We start from the raw sequence: 24,035 nt of genomic DNA on the forward strand, positions 1-24,035 counted from the left end.
TTAAGAGCTATTTCTAATGAGGATTTTAAAAATGAAACACAATATACATTATTAAGCATTGTAATAAAAGGAACATAATAAAAACCATAAATAAGAACTCGGGCAAAAACTATTGGTCAGCCATGTCCCTACTTTAGGAAAAAAAGATCTTAGAAGGTAATAGTTTAATATTAGGTTCCTAGGAGAAAGGAACTTGAAAAAAACACAACAGTTTTCTAAACTCAGTACAGCAAAGTAAATGCATTAAATATAACTTAAAAGTCTCAGAGACTTCCAACTTTCTTTTGGTGAAATTCAAATTTTTTGTTTATATTGAGTTCCTCTGCCAGTTATTTCTTTATCTCATCTAACTGCATCTAGTGTCAACTAAATTTATTCTTTTAAATTCAATTTTGAATGGGTAATGTGTATATGGTAAAAAATTCAAAACACACAAAAGTGATCAGTAGAAAGTTACATCTCTCTCATACTCTTATGGCCCACTGGTTCCCCTCCTGAAAGTTAACCACTGCCACTAGTTCTTGAGGTTTTCTTTTCAAAGACGTTTTATGCATGTGCATGTGAGAGTGCATGAGTTTGGGTTACTTTTACACAAACTTTTCAGTATCTTATTTTTTTTCTACTTAACAGAACCTCTGGAGAACATTTCAAATCAGTATATGTACAGCGCCCTCATTCTTTTTAGGTCTGCACAATAGTAGCCTTAGTATTTAACTTAAGTTTCCAACACAGTCCCTGTTTCACACCTGCTTTCATATGTGCATACTGTACCCATTTCTACCAATGTAGATCTCCAGTGCATTTCAAAACTCCTTAAAAACAAATAAAATGACTCAAGATTTTGCAATTATACTTTCAACATAGCTTTTCACATGTATTCTTTCATCTGAGCCTCATCACTGTGAGTCTAGTAAGCAACTCTATGGCAGCTCAGCTAGTTACACATTCTCTCTTCCTAATAGTTTTAATTTCAGCTACCTCAGACAATTACAAAGACAGTTTTGGATAGCTGCTACCTGTTATATGCTTGTTTATTTCTGTCATTATATATTTCTATGTGATTTACTATCTTCTTTATGAATCGTGCACATTTTTCATAAGTGTATAAAAGTGTTGAAGATAGACATTAGCAGTTCCTTAAATAAATAAAATTTATTTATATCCCACCTTTTCTAAAAGTGGCATGAGATGTCAGGTCCTGCTATTTTTATTTCATTAAAGCCACAAATACTCCTTCTTTTGAAAGACACAGATTTCTGACTTAGAAAACTTGCTAGGTTACCTTCTGCTGGCCTGTTTGCCCAAAGGACTAATCTGGAAGTGTAAGAAACTAAAGGAAGGGAAGCAGCAATGGACATGCTCTTTGCCCATGGACATGGTTAAATTTTAGGTTAAGACCTGGATCGTGGAAGTCAGTCCAAGCTGAAATCGCCCTCACAGAATTCAAATTTCACTGCTACTTGCTAGCTGGAAGAGCTCAGGGAAGTTATTTATCCCTCTATGACTCAGTCTCCTCTTCTCTAGGTACAAATTAACTTATCATACCTTCTAGACTCCAGGAATTTGGCTCTGCAGAGGTCAGTCTGGGTTGCTGAACATGTTTGAAAGCTCATCTGGAGGCCTGATGTGACAGAGGACCCCGGGACAGATCCACTTCAGGATGCTGACTGCCAAGAGTCAAAGGCCATCTGAGTTAAGCTTAAAAATTAATCTAAAATTGTTTCTCCAATATTACAGTCCAGGGATGATCAGGGACGGTCACTGGGGCTGTCTCTAAGGGGAAAACAATCCAATTTGAGAATGGAAGGGCCAGACAGAAGGAATTGGCAGGTGTCTTCTGACTGCTTAATGAAGACATCTTCCCATTGGTCTTAAAAGAAGGCAGAAGAAAGGAAATAACCAACTGACAGAACACAGAGAAGAAACACTAGCTGTACTCTGTCTGCTACGCACTGCTCTCCCCAGGGAACTGGTGCACAGGGTACCAAGACCTGGACGCTGGGGGGGACCAAAGATGGAGCAGACAGCACTATGGGTAAGCTGCGGGTGGGAGTCAACAGCTGGATGCTGGACACGCCCCATGATACAGGATGTGATCCCATCTGCCACTCTCATGCCCAGATCTGCAGCAAATATGTTTTCTCATCAAATACAACTCAATTCACTTAAAAGTCTACAATGATCTGGTGGGAGTTTCAGATTTAGCTTGATGCAATATACAAACACTAATAAAATCTCTTCCCATAAACTTGTTATATGTGCAAAACAGGTAAACAAGCTCATCCATGCTCTTTACAGTAGATTAGGTATACCGGGAGGGCACATGCCAAGGAACGGTAATCATTTTTTGTGAAGTGGTGTTCCTAGAACTGGTGATTTCATAGACAAGTTTGGCTGATGTGAGAGTTACATTATGATCACCATCATACTAAAATGTGATGATAATGATAACTACAATAGTAATAGCTAATACTTATAAGCAAAATTCTAAGTGCTTTCTACATAACTAACTTAATCTTTACAATAAACCTGTGAAAAATAACTACACTATTATGTTATTATACTATTATAAATTTTTATAATTACTACTATAACATGCATAATATATAATATTGCATATTATTAAAGTATTACTATCTGCATTTGACATATGAGCAAATTGAGTCACAGAGGGAATAACTATCTTGTCTGGGATTTTCTAGCTAAGTGGAGAGCTTGAATTGGAACCTAGGTAGTCTATTTTCTTAATGATTACACTCTCCCACCTCTTGTCTACATAAAGGACCAGGGCCAATGAATGGACAACTCAGGGCTGTCATTCACATTGTAGTATCAGCAAGTGGTACCCCAGAAGCTGCACAGAGCATAACCTACGGCTGGATGCAGCATCCCCACTGGGGATAAAAGGAATTGACTCCTCCTGGTAGTGGTCCCTGGGGTTCCTGACTGGTCCTGAGGTTCCTTTAGAGCATATCCAAACAGGTCTTCCCTGGAAGCAGTTTCATAAGACAGATGCTCCACCAAAAAAATGTCTGAAGTCAAATCTATTTGGAAAGAAGTGAGTTAAACAAACTTAAATAGTTCTTTTACTGGAAGACCCCTCAGATCCTCAATGTGTTAGTGTTCATTTGTGAACGTCCTAGAGGAGGATATGGTTGTAATATTTTCTAAACATATTTGACCATTTACATCATCTTGAAATAGTGTTTTGAGGAATATTTTATACTTTGGGAAATGGCTGACGTTTAACGGGATCCAGCTGTGAGAATGCAGTCTTTGTTTCAGGAGGGTACTGGTGTTCTGTTGCAAAAGTCTCCTATAGACACTTGTGGACTGAGAGTGAAGTATAAAAGTGGTTGAAGAGAAAACAGCCTAGAATTGGGCTCCTTCTGACGCTTCTGTTCACTGGCACCTCTAACCTGCTGAATTCCTCACCTATGCAAGCCTTAGATTCTAAGATCCACTTGTACAGTTCTTCCTTAGCTAACATCTCGTTTCCCAGCCCACCCTAAGTAAAACCTGAAATCTCCTTTAATTTTTTCCCCACTCTACAGCTGGATGCCAGCTACCATTAACTGCCTGTTGTCTAGTTTCTGGAATCTGGTTTGACCTGACTTCTGTTGGTTTAAGAGTTTTTTTAATATTCAGCTAACCTGAATCCAACCAAGACGGCTGTTTGATTCTCCTGGTCTGTGCAATATGTCTCCTGATCAATGGGGATCCAGCTATTGTTTTGTGGGATACCAGGAGTCATAGAATAAACTGGACTCCTTAAAACCAAACCATTTGGGATGCCTTCCCCTCAGTACAATCTCTCTATATTCCTCAGGCTCATGGCAGCTAAATCCTGATGAGCCCTGGATTGGGAATCCCAATAATGTAGTGAATTCAAATAGTCCTGAACCTACCATCAGAAAGTCTCCTGTTCTTGAGCGAGCTTTGAAACTAAAATAAATATAGCCAACCTGTCCTCTCAACCAGAAGTGATCGTTTGTTTGGCTAGATTAGTATTCTAGATACTGGCCCCAAACCAAGCTGACCTCTGGTGTGGGAGAAGGAAGGAAGGAGATGGGCTTCATCTCACTATTAATCTCCTGACATTCTATCTGGGGAAGCCATTTATAAGCAACTTGAAGTAATCAAGTTACTGGTCTCTGGAAAGTGCTGATAAATTGACTGTAATTTTTGTTTTTATGATGACACTATCTGGACTTAAATCAGCCAGGATCTCACAGACTATTAGATTTAGTAGTTTTGATGACTAAGTGAGAAGCGAGGGGAAAATACTATACTTTTTGGCTGATTGAAGGGGAGAAAAATCTGGGGCTTTTTTAAGGGAAAAATAATTGTTAAAATAATTTAAAGTTATTAATCCACTAAGAATCAGAGCATAGTCCAAAGCTTGTCATTGAGTTAATAATAGTTGGCGATTCCTTTGAGACATAGTTTTTGTGAGGTCATTTTTTGAGGCTAGCGGTGAAAAGCTTCATAGCCACAGAGTAACATTTGGCAATAAATTAGTTCAGCTTGTTTCCACATGGCCCAAAAATCTTCATTTGTTCCATCATGAAAAACAAACTTTCATTTGCTCGAAGCAGGGGAAAATTAATGATTTTCTTTTGCACATTCTGACAATTTAATTTTTAGCATGCTTATATGTTAATCTTTTAAAAAACACCACTGACTACTCTTTTCTCTGTTTGGTTTTAGTCCTTGTAAAAAAAACCCAAAAAGACCCCATTTTTAGCTTTTAACAGAAAGAGCCAAATTTTCTCAAGGCAATAGCAATGCAGGTCCAAAGAAAATGTATGTGACTTAACACATTACTGAGTGAGGCTAGAGAAAAGTCCTTCCCTAAGTATGAAGTGGGTTATTAGATCTCAGATCATGATAATCTTATAATATTGTTGTCAGAGGCATGGGTATGGAATAAGTAACTAAATTCTTTCTTATTCCTGTGATTCTAGATGAAAGTCAAGAATTGATCACTTTTAACTATAGTATGAAACAAATGTGACATGTCTTACATAGCCCTACTCAAAAAGCATTAAGTTAGGAAGGCAAAAAACTCAACCAGAGTTGTGAGAAATGTTACCTGGATTACTAAAGTTTGCAAAAATATCCTAAGTAACTTTTCAAAGGTCACACAGCTCTCTGACACTAGGAACTCATTCACAACCACTATACTCTAGTTACATCAGGCTGCCATTATTAGAATACTGGTCTACCACTTACCAATTATATGACCTTGGGCAAGTTATTTAACCTCTCTAAGAATCACTTCTGTAAATGGGTTGTTCCTACATTTAGATGAGATAATTCACGTAAAACACTTATAGTACCTGGAAAGTGTAAATATTTAGTAAGTGTTAGCTGTTATTAAAATAAGAGAAATTAGCAAAGAATCAAAGGATTAATAGAGGTTTATTTTGTTTGTTTTTTATGCTATGTGTGTACATGTGTGTTTCCTATTCCTTATGTTACATGTTTAGTATTACCTCTTGGGGATGAAGTTCATCATAGAAACGATGACAATTATATTAACAGGGCTTTACATTTCCCAAAGTGCTTATATGAATTATCCAATGTGATCCTTAAAACAGTCTTGTATTTGTTAGCAAACTGAGGCTTAGAGAAGTTAAGTAATACTATGTTGACCACACAATTGATAGCAGAAGTTGAATCCAGATTTGAACCCACCAGAGTGAATTTAATTTATAGCCTTTGATGTTGAGTCAGTTTATTGCTTTTAGTAATATTTAGTTGATCTTGAGTTTCCTAAGTATATAATCTAATCATCTGCACATATTGATACTTCTATTTCTTCCCTTTCCATAGTTATGACTTTTATTTATTTTTTCCTTATCTTTACTGACAGCAGTTGTAATACAGTATTAAACAAAAACTTACCTTACCTTTTTGCACCTTTGTTAATACCTCTCTTGTTATTCCCTCTGAATGTCCTCCTCCAAATGCTTGGATGTAGCCCATGACTGTCCTATCCAGCTCTCAGAACTGATTCAAATATCACCTCTGCTGTAAACAATTCTCTCTGAGCTTCCCAGCTAGAGTAATCTCTCTTTATTCTAAACCAACAGTTCTCAACTGGGGGTGATTTTTACCCAGCCAAGGGATATTTGGCAATGTTTGAAGCCATTTTTGGTTGTCATAGCTGGCACAGAGGGTGCCACTGGCATCTAATGGGTCAAGGCCAGCAGAGATGGTGCCAAACACCCTAAAGCACATAGGACAGCCCCCCTACAGTGAAGAATTATCCAGCCTAAAATATCAGTAGTGCTGAGGCTGAGAAACTGTTCTAAACTAAAGGCTCAAGGTATTATGATACATGTTATTTTCTGCTTTAAAAAAATTATGTATATATTTTATTATCCAATATATTATTTGAAGGCAGGAATTTTGTCTTAATCATATTTTATCACTAATGTTCATGATAACTAGCAAGTCTCCCTTTATATCCACTTGTATTATCCCATTAGATACCTTAGATTAACTTAAACATTAATCAACCATTAACTACAAAAGATGACATATGTTAGATAAAACAATTTAAAGTTTCCTTAAGACACTTGATAAATGAGAAAAATAATGCAGGACCTAATTTTCTTAATTTATAAAACTCAGGCACTGCTCATTCTTATTTCTATTCCACACAACTTCCCCAAATGATTCCATAAACCATAATATATAAGAAGAGAATATAGAAAATTAATATATTTGAAAAGATACAATTTACATATGAATGCATTTGGAAAGACATTTTAACCATGAAAAATTTGACAATGTTGACTAAAAACTCTACTAACAGAATCAAACCAAGGAGGAAAAAGAAAAAGTGAAAATACTTTTAAGACGCTAGGCTCATGGGAAACATGATCAGGAAAAACAAATGCTCAACACACCAACACTGGTGTCACATTTAAAGCTCAAATTGTTTTAAAAAAATATGATCTCCTTGGAAGCAAGCAGACATTACTTTATTTAAAGTGCCTCAAGTATTGTATTCATTATCATATGGCAGCAGCAATGCAGACAGGATTTTATCAAGGAAGAAAATATGAATCTCTGTAATTCTTCTCACCAATGATATTTCTAATAAGAGGTAGAAGATACAATCAATATATGATGGCTTTGCTATATAACAGAAATATTTCTCACAGCTATGAAGACTACTGTTATTTTCCACTAACAGCTGTATTTCTAAATAAAATTTTGAAATCAATGTCCAGTGTTACTTTCGGAAAGAGCTAAATACAAATTAAGTAGTTAATTGGTGCATCTAATTATTGTATGTGGTTTTCATTTTTAGGCAGTACTTTCATACGACAATCTAACAAATATGTCCTTTGAAGTGGAATACTCTATTAGGTAACAGATGTTTTCTTGCATTTTATTATGCTTATAATAATTTCATAACATTCATAATAATAATACTGTAAAATAATAATTTACTGTGGTCAATAGCATGGGCAGTGGTCACAATTAAAATGGAAGTATTTCACATGAATAGCAGATGGCAGCTCCAAGACAGAATAACGTTCACCTCTAAATGAGGTTATATCCACTTCAGTAATCTTTTACAATTTTTAAAGTACATATTTTTTATGGACAGTATTATTTATTTCCTGACCAAACAGTGGTATAATTAAATGAATTAAATAAGTACTTACCTAGTAAATCTGAGGCTCTCAAATTTTCTTTCAGAAACAAAACAGAAATAAAGGCACTACCTAGAAAGAAAATGGCCATTAGTGGTGTTTCCAATATAAAAGCATATATTATGCAATGCCATTTGAAAGGAGTTAAACAGTTTGTGTCTTATGCCTGACTAGCTGTGTCCTAGTTAGAGATACCCAGCAGTTGTGGCTGCAAAAAAGGATTTTTCCCCCCACCATGGTGAGGATACATGGAAATTGGCCAGGTTTACCATGGACCTGGGACAGTGACTGGGATAGCGCTTGGTATATAGTGAAGGCTTAATAAAAGTTTACTAAATGAATGAATGGAAAAAAAGAAAAAAAAAGGAAAGGAGACAGGTAGGAAGAACAGGAAGGGATGGAAAGGTAAAAGAGACAGAAGGGAAGGAAAGAAAAGAGGGAAAGAAGGAAGTCTGAACTTTAAATACATCCCAGACTAAAGCTCATTATTTCCCATCATCTCCTCCTATAATCCCTATTGCAATGATACCCTATGGAGCACCAGAATCCTAGGACTCCTCCTAGTCTCCTCTCTCCCTCACTACACATCCAACAGGCTACTGGGTCTGTTAAGTCTGAATTTCACACTCTCTCAATCCACCCCCTCCTTCCTTCTGTTGTCACTGCCCCAGCTCAGGCCAGCTTCACCTCAGGCTTAGACCATTATAGCTTCCTCTGCCCTCCTATTTCACTCTCCCTTCCCCATACCACCACTACAGTAATCTTTCTAAAATGCAAATCTAATATAAATCCACAGCTTTAAATTCTCTTAATGACTTCTTGCCATCTACAGGACAAAGGCCAAACTACTGAGCATGACATTCAAAGACAGTCATGATTTTGCTCCTGCCACTTTGCCACATTCGTTCTTGATCTCTTATATTCATGCCCACCCTTATTAAAAGAATCATAATTCCCAGAATCACTATTGAGTTTAATGCTAAAGGACTTTTTGTATGTGCTTTTCCTTCTACAACTCTGCCTCCATCCTCATGACCAACTGTAGACTCAGGTATCACCTGCGGATTCCCCCAGGCCAAGTTATCACTCCTCTTTGACGTGTGATTACCCCTTGTAATACAGCTTTTTCATTACACCTGAGGTTTATTTGCCTGTCTCCCCTAAAAGACTATCAATTCCTTTTACTATGAGATATGTCTTATTCTTCTAAAATCTGAAGTGGGTAGCTAGTACCTAGGACATAAAAGAGTGTTTATGGGATCTCTGTCCCACATTTGCTGACCTTCATGATGTTTAAGACTCTCTTTCCCATTATTGATGCTACTGAACTCTCAACCTCATCACTGAGCCATGGCCTGCTGCTATAGCCTCAGAAGTGTGGGGGTAAGTTGAATCTCTCTGAGTTGCTCCTCTTATGAAGCCATTCTTCTATATGTAGAGGCATGGGAAAATACAATCTTGCAGTAATACAAAAAAATACACAACATAATTTGTATTTTCAACTTTTAACAATAATTATTAGCTGGGTTTTCAAGTTTGTTTTTTAAAGTAAGAACACAGGAAAGAAAAATCACCATAAAATAATCTCATCATCTAGAGAAAATTGCAGTTAATATGTTAGTGTGTTTATTTCCCTTTAGTTGAGATCAAACCATAATGCAAAATTTCGTTTCTCAGTTTCCTCAGTTACTATATTACAAACGATTTGCCATGTTATTAAAAATTCTTCATAGATATAATTTTAATGACTCTGTATAATAATCCATTAAATCAGTTAAATTAGAATATAACTATATCTGGTGTTCTGGCAATTGATCTAAAACAAAATAAGAAATCCACACCAGAAACCCTCATTCAAGATAAGATGGCATCCTCATTTGTTTTCTCCATCTTTTTTTCAACCTAGCTCTCTCTCATTCAAGTTGACCTATGTCCTTGCAAACTTTTCCTGGTTGGGTTAGTTACAGGAATAGAGATTTCACACAAAATAAATGGAACATGAGAAATGTCCGCGAAGCATGAATTTAAGGGTGTAGGGTGGCTTTAAAACATTAAAGCAATATTTTCTGTAGATAAACTAAAGTATAGATTTGTAGTCTATTACATTAATAATTGAGTTTGGGACAGGTGTAAAAATGTACAAAAATTTTCTATATCAAATTTGGACCAAAATAATTCAGGGAAATGAATGACACGTTAGAGCATTAGAAAAGGTATAAAAACCAAGACCCGACTCCCACCTCCATCACTGACTTTCTGCATAATTAGGTAGGGAATGTTTCCAAGCAGAGGGAGATAGATTAACAATAAAAAATAGGTGAAGTTTCACTACGCTAACATATACCAAATGCATTCCATTATAACAATCCTTGAGATAACTGTGTGACAGCAAAGGATTCCAGTAAGAGGGGAGACAATGCTTATGTGGAATGAGGGAAATTTTAGAGTTAGTAGGAGACATAGAGATAATCTACTCAAGGTCCTAACTTTACGTTTGGGAAACTGAGGTCCAAAGAGGTTGTCTGTTTATTGACTGATGCGTTCATCTAATAAACACTTATTTTATAGCAGAGTTGGAACCAGCACTCATATTTCCTTGTTCCAGTCCAGAGCTCCTTTTAGTACACTACACTCCATTGCCTCCCTTGAAATAAGAAAGGCAACATTTTCATTCTTTTTTTGTTGCTAAGCCACAGTTTCATAAACAACTTCACTTTCAGAAGGAAGAGGAAAAAATGTTATGTAGGAGATAATTTCATTGTTAAAAGCAAAAAGGATATCATTGGTAACAATAAGCTTGAAATATACTATATGTATAAAATTATACCAATTGATATAAAACAGTTATCAGTTTTATGAAACATAAATATGTTACTTTTACTATCTGAAAGAATTTATGTCTAACGCACTTCCATACTCATTTTTTTGTTTTAAGAGAACATGAGATTTTTAGAACAAAATTTTTAGATAAGAAAATAGAAGATTTTTCGTTTTATTTATCTAGCAAAATAATAAGAAAGAACATTCTATTAAGATACATTTACTTGAAACATTTATCTTGCACAACATGGTTAGAATGAGAGCTGTGCTGAGCAAAAAGACGGTATCTGAGCAACAGCTAATAACATAACTTCTAAGTAGTGCAGTAAATTTTTAAAATGAGAAAAAATAAACTGAAGTACTCCCATAATATGTGTGCAGAGATATGCAATCCATAACACATGTGCAATCTGTCAAACTCAACACTGTCTAGTTGTTGTTATAACAACAACCGTTGTCTAAGGAACACCTAGAAAGGGGAGAAAACTATTTCACTTTTATTCCTAGAGTAAAATTTAATATTCATAAATAGAAAGAGCATTTCAAGATCAATAGTTTAAAAAGCATTGAAACAGAGCACACTTGTAAATTAAACTGATTTGTACTAGCTATGATTAAACTGTAGTTCCTTCTGAGCATTTACTTCAGCACTCACAGTTTTGTGTACATTTTTGACTTGAGGCATATTTGGGCAGAGGTTCATGAATGCTATTACATCCTGGCCTTCATAGGACATGGGTCTACACAGAATGCTCCCAGGCACGGGTCTAGAGACACAGCTCACAGACATGGGTCTACATGGAGTGCTTGCAGATGCTGGGGTTAAATTCATTACACAGTATCACACAGAGACTCTAAAGGCAGATGCTGGGCCACAATGACCATAATGCATTAAGAAAAAAAACGTGAAAGGTAGCATGTGAAAGATAATATACTAAAATTCAAACAGTGGTTATGTAGGAGTCATGGAAATAAAAAAAAAAAGATAGCAAGAATACTATATGTAAGGGAAATGGACAAAAAAAGCTTCTTCTGGTATTTTCTCTGGTAAAAAATAGAGCTCCCATGGGGTAGTTTATTAATGTATTCACTTGGCCTTGAAGTTTCAACGCTTTATGGTCATGAAGAATCTCAGCAACAATTATAATGGACTGACTCCTATGAGTGAGTCATCTATTCTCTTTTTGGCCATTAAGTGTCACTACGGTTACCAATCAGCATGCAGATGCTTTCTGGTCACGGTTGACATAAAGAATATTACACATGGGCATTCTGGTTCAGATTTCCAGATGAAAATAGATAAAGATCAAGCAAGAATCCAGTGGTTTCAGCTGAACAAAGTCTAAATGTAGGGGAGGGTGCCAGTCCCAGAGGTACGTATGTGACCTGGTGTTGAGCTTCCTAACGCTCCCTGATTTACTTAGGAATAAACCTCAAGTTTATTCATCATTCACCTCCTCTCTGACATCACCTAGACTTGGTCCAAGACCTCGCTGTTATCATGGAAGAGTTACTTAGCTTAGTATGGTCAAGAGTGGATGCTCTAAGACTCACGGCAGGCCACAAATGAGAGAAAAAAACAAGTATAAATTAATCTGGTCTATGGGAATTCAGACAGGTTGTACAAACCTGATTTGGATTTTCTTCTGTAATAGCTACTAATGGGGATCAGTAAACCAGAAGTTAAGCATCAACTTTCTACATGGTAGCAGTTAAACTCAAGGGTAGATTTTTACATGTCCATTTAGATTTTTAAGTCTGTAGAATAATAGGTAAGTTGGCATTCTCTTTTCCAATTTGAAACATTATGATATATGTGTACTTTTTACTTAAATTCTCTTTCCCCCCAAATAATAGCTTTTTATCAAAAGTTTAACAGCACAGAAGAGAGTTCAATAACTATGTAATACATTATGATATGGCTTTTAAAAAATAATTTTGTTCACACTTATTTACTTCTCCCCATTTTTTACCCTTTTATGATCATTTCTTAGATAAATTTAACCCAAAGTTTAAAAAATCAATTACACTTTATTTAAATGTAATTATGGATATGATATTCTTATCAGATTCAGAAGAAAAAAACCCTTTGGTCCACAGTCACAAAACTCAAATGCCTACAGGGGCCAGCTAGGTAATTCTCTAAAGAGGAAAATTCTCTAAAAAAGAAAAACCCCAGCAGCAGGCTTGGCAAAGGGGGGTGGTGGGCTGTGATGATGAGGGTGGTGGGCTCTCGCAGTAAGGGGCAGTGGAGTACACCAGATTAGTGAAAGGTGGCAGCTGTAACTCAGCCCTAGCCAACTGCGAGTCCAGTGCTATCAAACTTGATTCTTTAAGAGAAAAACCTAGTTTTTGTGTGTCATGGTCTAACTTTTAAACATGGGAAATTAATTCATATTCTTTAAAAGGATTGTTTGAGCTAAACAAAACACAGCAGTGCCTAGAACTGGTCTGAAGGCCAGAGTTTGTGAACTCTGATCTAGTCTGCAAATAAAAATGTCATCAATTTTCACTTCCGGACATTCAATTTATTGTTTAGCCTCTATGATATGAAGGGAAACCAGGGTGTACGTTTATAGTATAGGAAAGTAGAAGACAAAGTAGTACAGAACTCTCTTCTATAAAAAAATAACCCATGACATGAAAAGAACATATTTACATAATAACGCTACAAACGGATCCTCACATGTAAATATCTAGCTTGAGGTTTCTGACCACTTATAATGGCAACTTTATTGTACTGCTGAAAAGCAAACCACAAACGCACTTTCATGTCAGTCACAATCAAGCTTCAAACATGTGGACACACTGAGCGTGCTCACAGGCTCAATCAACTCTAAACATCTAGAGGCACTGACTTCTCCATAGTGATCATTCCCTGCTATTTGTAGAATTGTAGGGAAAAAGTATGTCCATTACAACGGACTCTGTGGAGGGAGGATCTGAAGATCTGAGGATGCGACACTTTGAGAAAAGTCTCTTTACAGAGAGAAAAGTCCTACTATCCACATTGGCAGGAATAAAAGTGTTGAGTAATTCATCTTAAATTTAAAAAAATTGGTACTGTCATTTACTGAAGATAATGAAGAAAGTCTGTAATTTGCATAATTAAAATGAGGAAATGTACCTGGATTAAGAACAATAATCCTTTCTTTTCTACATGTTTCTTGACACACATTAGTGATTAAACTTGAAAAGATTCCAAAAAAGTAAAAACGCTATCATTGACAAGATTAGCTCTCTCTTATAAACGTAATAACGCATTACTTCATCATTAGCAATTTCTCTAGAAATACTGTGCAGTGTTCTTAAAAAATAAGGATGGGTGGAAAAGACAGTTCAAGTAAAGTTTTTAGGTTTTAGGAATGCTTTCAGCTGAGAGTGCACAAGCAGACATAAAACGAAAACTTCAGAGTTTTATTCCACTCATTTTAATTTAGGCTGGTTCTGGGACAGATGTACTAAAGCAGACAACCCAGCAAGCCACTGAGAAAAAGGATATTTTCTACATATTTCCAACATTAAAACAAGCGTCCATGTGTAGTGTCCCTCTCACAGGCAGCCTGTGAGGCTTCAGAGTCCCAGTGACCCCGTCCAGGCTGGCACCAGGCACAGGGCTCTAAAGGACAGACAATTCACAGCATCTAAGTCTGTGTAATGCTGCAGGTCACTCGCTCATTGGTCTGTTTATGTTTCCTTTCATTTGTTTCTAATAAAAATCTTGGAGACCAAAGTTTTTGCTTCAGATGACTTCCCTGGAATTTCAAAAGGCCTCAACAGGGCTTTTTGTCTACATTATGACCATCGTTTAATGGATTACAGACACATTTCAGTTTACAGCTTTGTAACAGCACAACAGAAATACAAGAAACAACATATATTCCACATCATGAATTTCAATTTGAGCAAAGGCCAGCATGTCAGGGAAAATTAGAGCTGGAAAATACTTATCAGTCATATGTCTCATTCTCCTCTCATTTTCTCAGTGCAGTAAGCTCTCCAAACTTAATCCAAATTAGCCCAGTAACAGGATGACTACTTCTCTTAGGAAATTATCCCAGAGCCAAGGAGACCTCGCTGCTATTAATTTTATTATTCCATATAAAATTCCAAGTGTTTGATCTCATATAATTCATCTCAAATTTAATCTACTTATTTCTCACTTGTATTCAGCTGGGCAATAGTTAAGTAAAATGACAGTTTATGTGTCTCATACAGTACCTGGCAGAGTGGAGGTTCATTCAATATTAGTTTCTTACCTTTAACTATTTCTGAAGTATTGCCTGAATTTAACTTGGAAAAAGGTGATATATCCTCTGAACTCTTCTCTAATTACTTTAAATCAATATACTCAGAGGTGTAGAACTGGAAGATGTCGTTGGTGCCTCCGTCATGCTCTGTTTTCCCCACTCTCCCTATCCCTGCAACAATCTCCCTCACATCCCACTCCCTTGAGCCCAAGACAAGTTAATTTTATACTCAGTGAGGTCTACCATGAATATCCTCAATGCTATGCGGCTTCAACTCTTTGGAGTGTTGATAACTTCATTATTTTTAATCACCCCTCAAGACTTAGGCATAGCATAGATCACAGTCATGGGGATGAACAGAGAAAGGAAAACATTAAATGTAAGGCCACACTTTGGAGATGCAAAAATAATCTAACTCAACCCTCAAAGGACAGGCTTATAAATCTTTAAGTATTTACAACAACGAATATTCACAAATTCTGAAATGTTTAACCATTGTGTTTCACCAGGAATTGAAATCTTTTAAGCAAGAGTTTTTCTCTTCCAACACTCTAGAACAGAACATCCTATCCTCGTTTTATCAAAATTCAAATTCAAACCAACTCTACAAGGCTAGAGAGAGCAGACAGCAGGCAACAGACACATACAGTCACCAGTCTCCTGGGTCTCAGTTGAATGGTGAGTATGGACATTAAACAGGTCATTGTGAGCATTATGAGAGATGCTGAAGGGGAAACGTAGGGTCAGGGCTGCTGTGTGTGGTTGAGCAGGTTGTGCAGTGAACAAAATCACAACATCTGAGGGGCACCTCCCACATCTTAGTATATCTTTGTATATCTCAGGACAATTTTCTGACAGATGGAACCAGAATGTCCTGCTCTAATAAAATCATTGTATTACAATAATTTGCAGGCAGACATAAATAAAGTGTCATGAGAAAGGTTTGCTTTTCCTAATTCACAAAAAGGCACCACACAGACGAGAGGAGGGCCCATGCAGAGTGCTAAGGGAGCAGAGAACAGCATGTTTAATTTAGTCTAGGAACCAAGATAGGCCTCCTGAGGAAGAGTGTTTACCTGGGACAGGAAGAATTAGCAGTAATTTAAAATTTTACTACAAACTCCACACAATATCTAACATTTCTTTTTTTACTAGATTTCTGGTATAATAAATAAGTTTCTCAGAAAATACATTCTCAAATTGCAGTTAGACCTGAAAGAAACCTGCCCTTCAGCCTCTCTGAACTTAATTAGCAAGTGAACAAGAGTGCTATGAAGCCAGAGCAAGAAGACAGAAAGTTGCACACACATCTCAGACTGCTATGTTTTTCCTCTAACAACCTTCTATGTCTGTTTTTTACATGTATTTTGTCTTGGTGGGTTATTTGGAAATTCTGGTATTTTCCAACATGTTTTGGTAGGAAATATGTAGGGGAGTCAAAGGGCAATTGCTGCTTAACGCCTGAACAAATGAGCTGTGTGCATCATATTTTTCTGTTACCTGAAAATTAACCATTACATGGATAAGAACAATTAAAAGCATCTCCTAAATTGGTTCATCCATTTTAGAGAATTTAACCATCAGCCATCTTCGAAGCATGGAAGTAAACCTTGTGTGCTTTATTTGTGCGTAATAATAATAATAAGTCACAGTGAGAATTGCTAGTGTTGTCACTGTGTGAAATACTGTACTAGGCGTCCAATAGTGTTCTTAGGTGTTTGTGTTTACTTAATTCTTCCCCACAACAACCTCTGAGGTAGGAACTATTTTTATCCCCATTTTACAGATTAGGAATCTGAGACATAAACAAGCCTAAACAAGCTGCCCGAGGCCACAGAGCTTTCCAGTGGCAGGACTGGGATTTGAACCCTGGCAGGGTAGCCCTACAGCTGGTACTCTTGACCATTCTACTGCCCTGTCATACTGGGGCAAGTATCCAGCCGAGGCTCTAGGTGAAACTGAAAAACCATCCTTTAAACTTTCTTAATTAACGGAAACACAAACACAAGTCAACAACTAGAATTAGCCATACTGCCAGTACAATTAGCGTATTAGTCAGAATAAGGTTTTGGACCTATATTTGTTGAGAAAGACCTTCGGTGAGAAATGTAGGGTAAAAGTACAAGATGACACAAGGATACTAGGGCTCTGACAGTCTCTCTCAAAAAGCTGGACCCAGGCTAGGCAGTCAGACCTGCCTATGCACCAGGATTATTTCCCATTATCCAATCTCTGCTGCCAGGCACAGGTGAGTTATCTATCCTGAGTTTCTGGGATGCTGTGCCTGCTTGTGAGCATTGCCTTGAGCATTTCCTAAAGTGTTTTCTGCAGAACTGTTGTCCCTTGAGATGCTTCATATCAAAAGCATCTTGTGGTCAATAGGTGGGAAACCTGGCCTACTGCCTCTGCCTCTGCCTCTGCAAGATTGACAGTGGCATGGGCCATCCCAGGGCCCAAAAAGCCCTACACCAATGAAACCTGTGCAACTTTTAAAATCTAGTATTTGAGAAACTTGTTTAATTATGGAATTCTTTGTTTCTTAGAATACCTGTGAAATCACCAGTGCTTGAGAAACGCTGCCTCAAGGTGAGCATGTCAGTGGGGAGCAGGAGGACACACAGAGAGAGGGAAAGAAAGGATCAAAGGAAGATGATTTGAGGCGGGAATCTGGGTAGAGTACAAACTGAAATATCCATATGCTTACCACAGCACTTCTTACATACTAGTCCTTAAAAAAAAATCTGTTCAATTAAAGTGTACAAAGGGAGCAGGAATTTTGTAAGACAAACAGGCAGGTCTGACATAGTAGTAGTCTTGTGTGTAGTACGAGTCGTACACACGATTACCCACACAGTACCTCCTAAGGAGTGGGGAAGATGGAAGAAAGTACCCTTCACTTGGACTTAAGAGCTAAAGTGTTTTTTGGTGTTGTTGTTGTTGTTGTTTTTCTGGAAGATTAGCCCTGTGCTAACTGCTGCCAATCGTCCTCTTTTTGCTGAGGAAGACTGGCCCTGAGCTAACAACTGTGCCCATCTTCCTCTACTTTATATGTGGGACGCCTACCACAGCATGGTGTGCCAAGCGGTGCCATGTCCGCACCAGGGATCCCAACCAGCGAACCCCAGGCCGCTGAAGCAGAACATGTAAACTTAACTGATGCGCCACCTGGCCGGGCCCCTAAAGTGTTTTCAAGTGTTCTGGATTTTAATCTTCTTTTTTTTCTTCTTTGAAAAGCAACAAACAACAGAAGAAAAGCCGGAAAAGAATATGCAATCTCCCATGCAACACCGCAGCAGACATTATCTTCCTTTTTTTTTTAATTCAAAGGGAGGTTTGATTTCTTTCTTGAGGCTCCCAAGAAATAATAGGGAAAGAAAAGTTCCAGCATAGAAAAGTGCGGACGCTCTTCTGCCTCATCTGTAGACATAGCCATATGATACCTCTGTTTTAAAAATACTTTCCCCTTTGCTTCAAGTTCTCTAGAGTTTCTAGAATCTTTATAAAGAATCTCAGGGTGGTAGGGGTTTGTTCTGGGGAAAATCCTCAATCACCAGTGGTCCCTAAGCCACCTACATTCGCCAGTACCTAAATTTAGCTGAGGAGTGCTATGGGAATATTATTTATGAGCATGTACGACTGCTTGCAGAGATTGTAAAGTAGGAAATGCTGTGTGTTTCAGGCTGTAAGTTTACTTCTTTGAATCACTTTAAACGTGCAGAGAGGGAGGTTGCTAAAAATGTTATAAAGTTGAAATGTTAAGTAAAGCCCATCTGTCAGGGCAGTGGGCTCAGAGCTTAAAGGTGGGTAGACTGGCCCCACAGGGGACTTGGGAAGGACAGGACACTTTCTGAGGGGAAGGTGGGAAAACTTAAGCTTCCCACTATGAATGAGAGCTTCAAGCAAGTCACACCAAGGGGAGCAGCTTCACAGGCAGCTTCACTGAAGTTCTGCAAGGGGTGTCAATGCTGGCCCTTAATCTCTGGCAACTTCTGAAGTCTCACGTCATGTCCCATGGGGCCTGGCTATATTTCATTTCTGTGAAATCTCTGATCTTTAAATAAATACAGACATATCCCCTTTTCTTTGAGCTAGCTGGGTAGCTCTCTTTCTCTTGTTCCCAGAAAAAAGATTTCCCAGGCCCGGGAGACTGGAGATAAATGGAGAATTTCAACACAATGTGGTGCACTCAGCCCTCCCCTAGGTATCTGTTTGACACATTTGGACAATTTTTTCTTTGATTATTTCATGGAAATGGAGCATAAAGCATAATAGGAAACAAAACTAAAGATAAGCTCTAAATATACAGCCATTATGAAGAATAAGACAACATTTTCAGAACAATTGGGACCTATAGAGGTCCCAAGTTGACAATATAACTAGATCTTTTATCTGTTACTTCTCAGATTTTGAGAAGAAAAAAAAATCCAGAGCCAGTCCTGATGGCCTAGTGGTTAAAGTTTGGCACTTTCACTGCTTCAGTGGCCTGGGTTCATTTCCTGGTCATGGAACCACACCACCCATCTGTCAGCTGCCATCCTATGGCGGTGGCTCACATAGAAGAGCTAGAAGGACTTACAACTAGAATACACAACCATGCACTGGAACTTTGGGGAGGGGAAAAAGCATCCAGAATATCCATGTACGTGGTATGTGTAATAAATAGAAGATAAGATATACTCAAATCGCTCATTTTATTGGAGTGTTAAAAATAGTAAATGATTACATAAATTGTGTGCCTATTCAGAGTAGTAACAGTATGGCGATTTTTACTGAACCAATTCTAGAAAGCTAAAAAAGTGTTCTTTGCTAAATATTCTACTATTATACATCATGAAAGTATTTCAAATAAAATATGTTAAATGATTAAGAAGGGGAAACTACTTTCAAAATAAAATTCTCTTTGAATATGCATTATTTCAGTTTAAACTATGCTTTCGTTAAGAATATCATATAATTTTGGGGGCTGGCCTGGTGGCACAGCAGTTAAGTGCAAACGTCCTGCTTCAGCGGCCCAGGGTTCGCTGGTTTGGATCCCAGGTGTGGACATGGCACTGCTTGGCAAGCCATGCTGTGGTAGGCATCCCACATATAAAGTAGAGGAAGATGGGCACGGATATTAGCTCAGGGCCAGTCTTCCTCAGCAAAAAGAGGAGGATTGGCAGCAGATGTTAGCTCAGGGCTAATCTTCCTCCAAAAAAAAAAAGAATAGCATATAATTTTTTAGGAAAAATATTAAAATTGGGATATGTGAGCACATTACGTTTGATCTAGTTGTTACCAGACAATAACCATCAACTTGGTTCTATTTCAATGAAGGTTCCAAATTCACAGAAACTTGGAAACATTCTGTTTCCATAGCAGCAGACAAAGAGTAAAACTAGAAAGATTTTATTGATTTTAACGAGGTTTTGAGAGTTTGTTCTCCTTTTTAGCAGTGATTTTTCTTTTTTTTAGTCTTTAGCAACATCTCATATTCTCTCTTCTAAATGAATTTAGTAAATTATATATGTTTTGAAAGTAGGATAATTGTGACATTACTGTAAAATTACATATTCTTATAGTAATGTAGAATAACCAATATTTAATTCTTTTTTTTTTAAGGATTGGCACCTGGGCTAACAACTGTTGCCAATCTTCTTTTTTTTCTGCTTTATTTCCCAACCCCCACCCCCCCACCACTCCGGTACATAGTTGTATATCCTAGTTGCAGGTCCTTCTAGTTGTGGGATGTGGGACGCCACCTCAACATGGCCTGAGGAGCGGTGTCATGTCCGCGCCCAGGATCTGAACCCTGGGCCACCACAGCGGAGCGCATGAACTTAACCACTGGGCCACAGAGCCGGCCCCCTATTTAATTCTTAATGTAAAAGAGATGCTAAACTATGGAGTCAAGATTGGGCATCAAAGCCTTTAACTACATGTAATGTCAGTTTAACATATGAATAAAATATAATATTGTACTACAAATGCTTTTAGATAATTCATTAATGATTAAAAAGCACAGTATAACATTTGCTCTTACTGTTAATTTATATGACTCAAACACCGGGAATCGGGCTCTTAAACATACGTGTTTTAGATACAAAATGCAAGACTCTTCATGGTTAATGTGGCAGCATGACTGCAGATAACTAAATCAGTAGTATAATTGTTTCAAGTTAACATGCTAAGAAAACAAGAAATAGACTTCTTCTTTTGTGCATGTGTTGTTTAAGTTGTATGTTTTTCACCAACTCTTCTGATTTCTTAAAATTTCTTTTTGTCAAAACACAGAAAAATGGCTCACCTGTAACAGACATACAACCTAATGGAGCAATGAGAGTAATAGGGGCAAATCCATAGGCTGCAAAGTTTCCTGTCTCTCCCACGGCCATCAGCACCACCCCAGCCCACCACAACATGCTCTTGAAGTACGGCCTTGGGTGTTCTTGGTGCGCCAACTGAAGATGAGAATATTTCTGGAAGTAAATCAGAATATAAATAAGAAAATATTTCTACCCAATTAAAACTTGCCTCAAAATTTTTGGTCCTATAAATTTGTATCATGGCTTTTAAATGTATTTGCAGATTATTACAGAGCAACCTATTATGGTGTTCTGTTTGTTCCAAACGTATTAACAGCAAAAGCAACTCACACTGATATAGCATTTTATAGTTGAAAGGGCCTTCTCACATATGAATGTGGCTTAACTCTCACAACAACTCTGTAAACTATTATTATTACTATTTAAAGATGAGGTGTGTGTTAAGGAGTTAAGTGATTATTTTTTTTAAAGACTTTATTTTTTTCCTTTTTCTCCCCAAAGCCCCCCGGTACATAGTTGTACGTCCTTCTAGTTGTGCCATATGGGACGCTGCCTCAGCATGGCTTGATGAGTGGTGCCATGTCTGCGTCCAGGATTCAAACCGACGAAACACTGGGCCACCTGCAGCAGAGCGCGAGAACTTAACCACTCGGCCACGGGTCCAGCCCCAGGAGTTAAGTGATTTTTTAGTCCACTACACCAGAACACTTCTTTTAGAATGTCAAAAAAGTTCAGATGCCAAAATAAATGTTAATGAAATAAAAATAATAAATTACTAAAGAAAAATCCTTTCGTTTTTTAATTTTTGCTAAGGAAGATTCACCCTAAGCTAACATCTGTGCCAATCTTTCTCTATTTTGTATGTGAGTTGCTGCCTCAGAACAGCTGCTGATGAGTGGTGTAGGTCCGCACCTGGGAACTGAACCCCGGGCTGCCGAAGCCGGAGTGCTCTAAACTTAACTACTAGGTCACAGGGCCAGCCCCAGAAAAGCCTTTTGAAAAGGGATTCACATTTATGAGTCAAAGTAGCTACCACAATAAACACAGCAGGTCAGAATGCTTTGGTAGCTGCGGTTAGGGGTGGGGGGACTCTTATTTATATCTGGTTTGAGTATTTCTTTGTATTTGAAACATATAAATTCCTGGAAACTGGCTATTAAAACAAGCCCTATTTCCTTATTGACTTTATGATAACCTAACTTCCTTCCTTATAAGATGTATAATTCTAGATTACTTAAAAAAATTTTTTTAAAGAAAATAACAAAAGTACTAGAAGAAAATATAGAACATTAAAAAAATTCTTGGCTTGTGCCAAGGTTATAAACCTCTTTCTAAGTGTGGTACAAATTCATAAGCCACCTAGATACTTTGTCTTAGAGTACACAATACTATTAAGAGGCCCACATAAACATTCAATTTCTTTTAAAATCAGAAGAAGAAGAAGAAAAAGTGAATGTGATCCAGTCTGGATTATATTTCTCTTTATACCAATGAGGTCATAAAATATAATTTTTAAATATTTTTTATGGAGGAAGGAGTCCAAGAAAGCAAAAGGGCCCGAGGCCCATGAAAGTCATAATGTGCCCCTGGATCAAACTACAGAGTTCAAAAAATACGCTTCTTCTTACCTGAATATTTAGGGAAATGCTGATTACCAAATTTCCTAAAATGGACAGCAAAACTCCAAGAAGGTGAATCTGTAAAAGAAAATGTTTTCTTTATATGGTACTTTAAATAGCACTTGTAAGGTATTTACTGAAATAAAAACAAAACAACAACAAAAAATTTAAGTGATACATTCATTCGTTTTATTCATTCAGCAAATATTTACTTAGCACCCAAGTGCCAGAGTCATTAGGAATATGATTAATGATTTTATTAGGATTAATTTTTCACTTCAGTCAAATATTATTTTTTAGAACTAGCTCAGTCCTTTACTGAAGTCTCTAGATATTTGCCTCATTCACTAAAATAAAGAAATTAGTCATCAGGTTCTCACTTTTTCCCACTAAGATGCTTCTTATTTATCCTTTCTGTCCATTTTCCTCAGCAAGCCCTTTCACTGGGGTGTTCATTGCGTCAAGTATGGACTACATAATTTTCTCCCATCTAGTCTCCTTCTTTCCTTTCTCTTACTATATTCTGGAGTACCGTGGTAAGAAAGAAAGATCATTGGTCTTGGAGTGAAAGGATGAATCTGAGATTCAGATCTGCTATTATCTAATGGGTCACCTTGAGCAAGTTACTTCAGCTCCCTGGCCTCAGTAAACACAGATGTTGGATCAGATGTTTCCAGAAATCCCTTTACCTCTAAAGCTCTATGATCTCCATTGGAGACAGACTAAATTTTCCCACCATTCCCCTGGTCAAGAACCCACAATGTCTCTCTACAGTCAACTACATCAAATATAAAACTACCATACCAGTTCCCCATAAATCTGTCCTCATCCTGACCATCGAATTGTCCACAGCACACTTAATGTGCTCCCTCTACCTCAGGTACCTGGCACACGACATTCTCCAGTCACAAGTCATACTTTTTCTCATGTCACTCTTCTCACCTAGGGAGAGCAGCTCCTTCCCTCAGCCTATCTCAGTCATGTTCCTGTCCTGCTGAGGTCTACTTCCTTGGGACCTTCTCAGACCACCAGAGTCCATCTTTACTTTCTCAGACTATAAATGGTGAAATCCCTTATTTCTTCTCTTATACTGTTATGTGTATCATTATGTTCTATAAATAGATGGTAAATTCTTTAAGGGAAGAGAACTACGTCTTAGGTGTCTATCGGGTCTTCTACATCTACCATACAAAATTAGGGCCTTAAAAAATACTTGCTTGAAAAATATATGTTTTAAAACAAGAACTGCAAAGGTTAAAAGAGAAGTTCTTACACATTGCCCAAGATGTTTACTATAGGTATCACATGTATTATTTGATGATTTCAAAAGATGCATTTCCTTCTCTTATCTAGATACAAAGCTAT

General features: G+C 37.4%; 1 protein-coding gene and 1 long non-coding RNA gene across 4 annotated transcripts in view; one reads left to right on the forward strand and one right to left on the reverse strand.

Moving 5' to 3' along the window:
* Nucleotides 1–24,035, reverse strand: part of NIPAL2 (NIPA like domain containing 2) — a 71,378-nt gene that overhangs the window by 28,037 nt on the left and 19,306 nt on the right. For both annotated transcript variants that reach the window (XM_008527680.2, XM_070631813.1), the window contains exons 2-4: nucleotides 22,680–22,748; nucleotides 21,033–21,204; nucleotides 7,689–7,748 (exon numbers count right to left, since the gene is read on the reverse strand). In XM_008527680.2, the coding sequence (XP_008525902.2) occupies nucleotides 7,689–7,748; nucleotides 21,033–21,204; nucleotides 22,680–22,748 (301 nt within the window). The remainder of the gene's footprint in view (nucleotides 1–7,688; nucleotides 7,749–21,032; nucleotides 21,205–22,679; nucleotides 22,749–24,035) is intronic.
* LOC139085252 (uncharacterized) lies at nucleotides 1,728–17,410 on the forward strand. Of its 2 annotated transcripts, none has more exons than XR_011543451.1 (3): nucleotides 1,728–2,035; nucleotides 15,302–15,424; nucleotides 17,290–17,410. It is a non-coding gene; the product is annotated as an uncharacterized lncRNA (long non-coding RNA). The 2 variants fall into 2 exon arrangements; XR_011543452.1 differs by having other exon boundaries at nucleotides 1,758–2,035; nucleotides 15,256–15,424.

Source organism: Equus przewalskii, chromosome 8, assembly GCF_037783145.1.
Source record: "Equus przewalskii isolate Varuska chromosome 8, EquPr2, whole genome shotgun sequence".
Classification (NCBI taxonomy): Eukaryota; Metazoa; Chordata; class Mammalia; order Perissodactyla; family Equidae; genus Equus; species Equus przewalskii.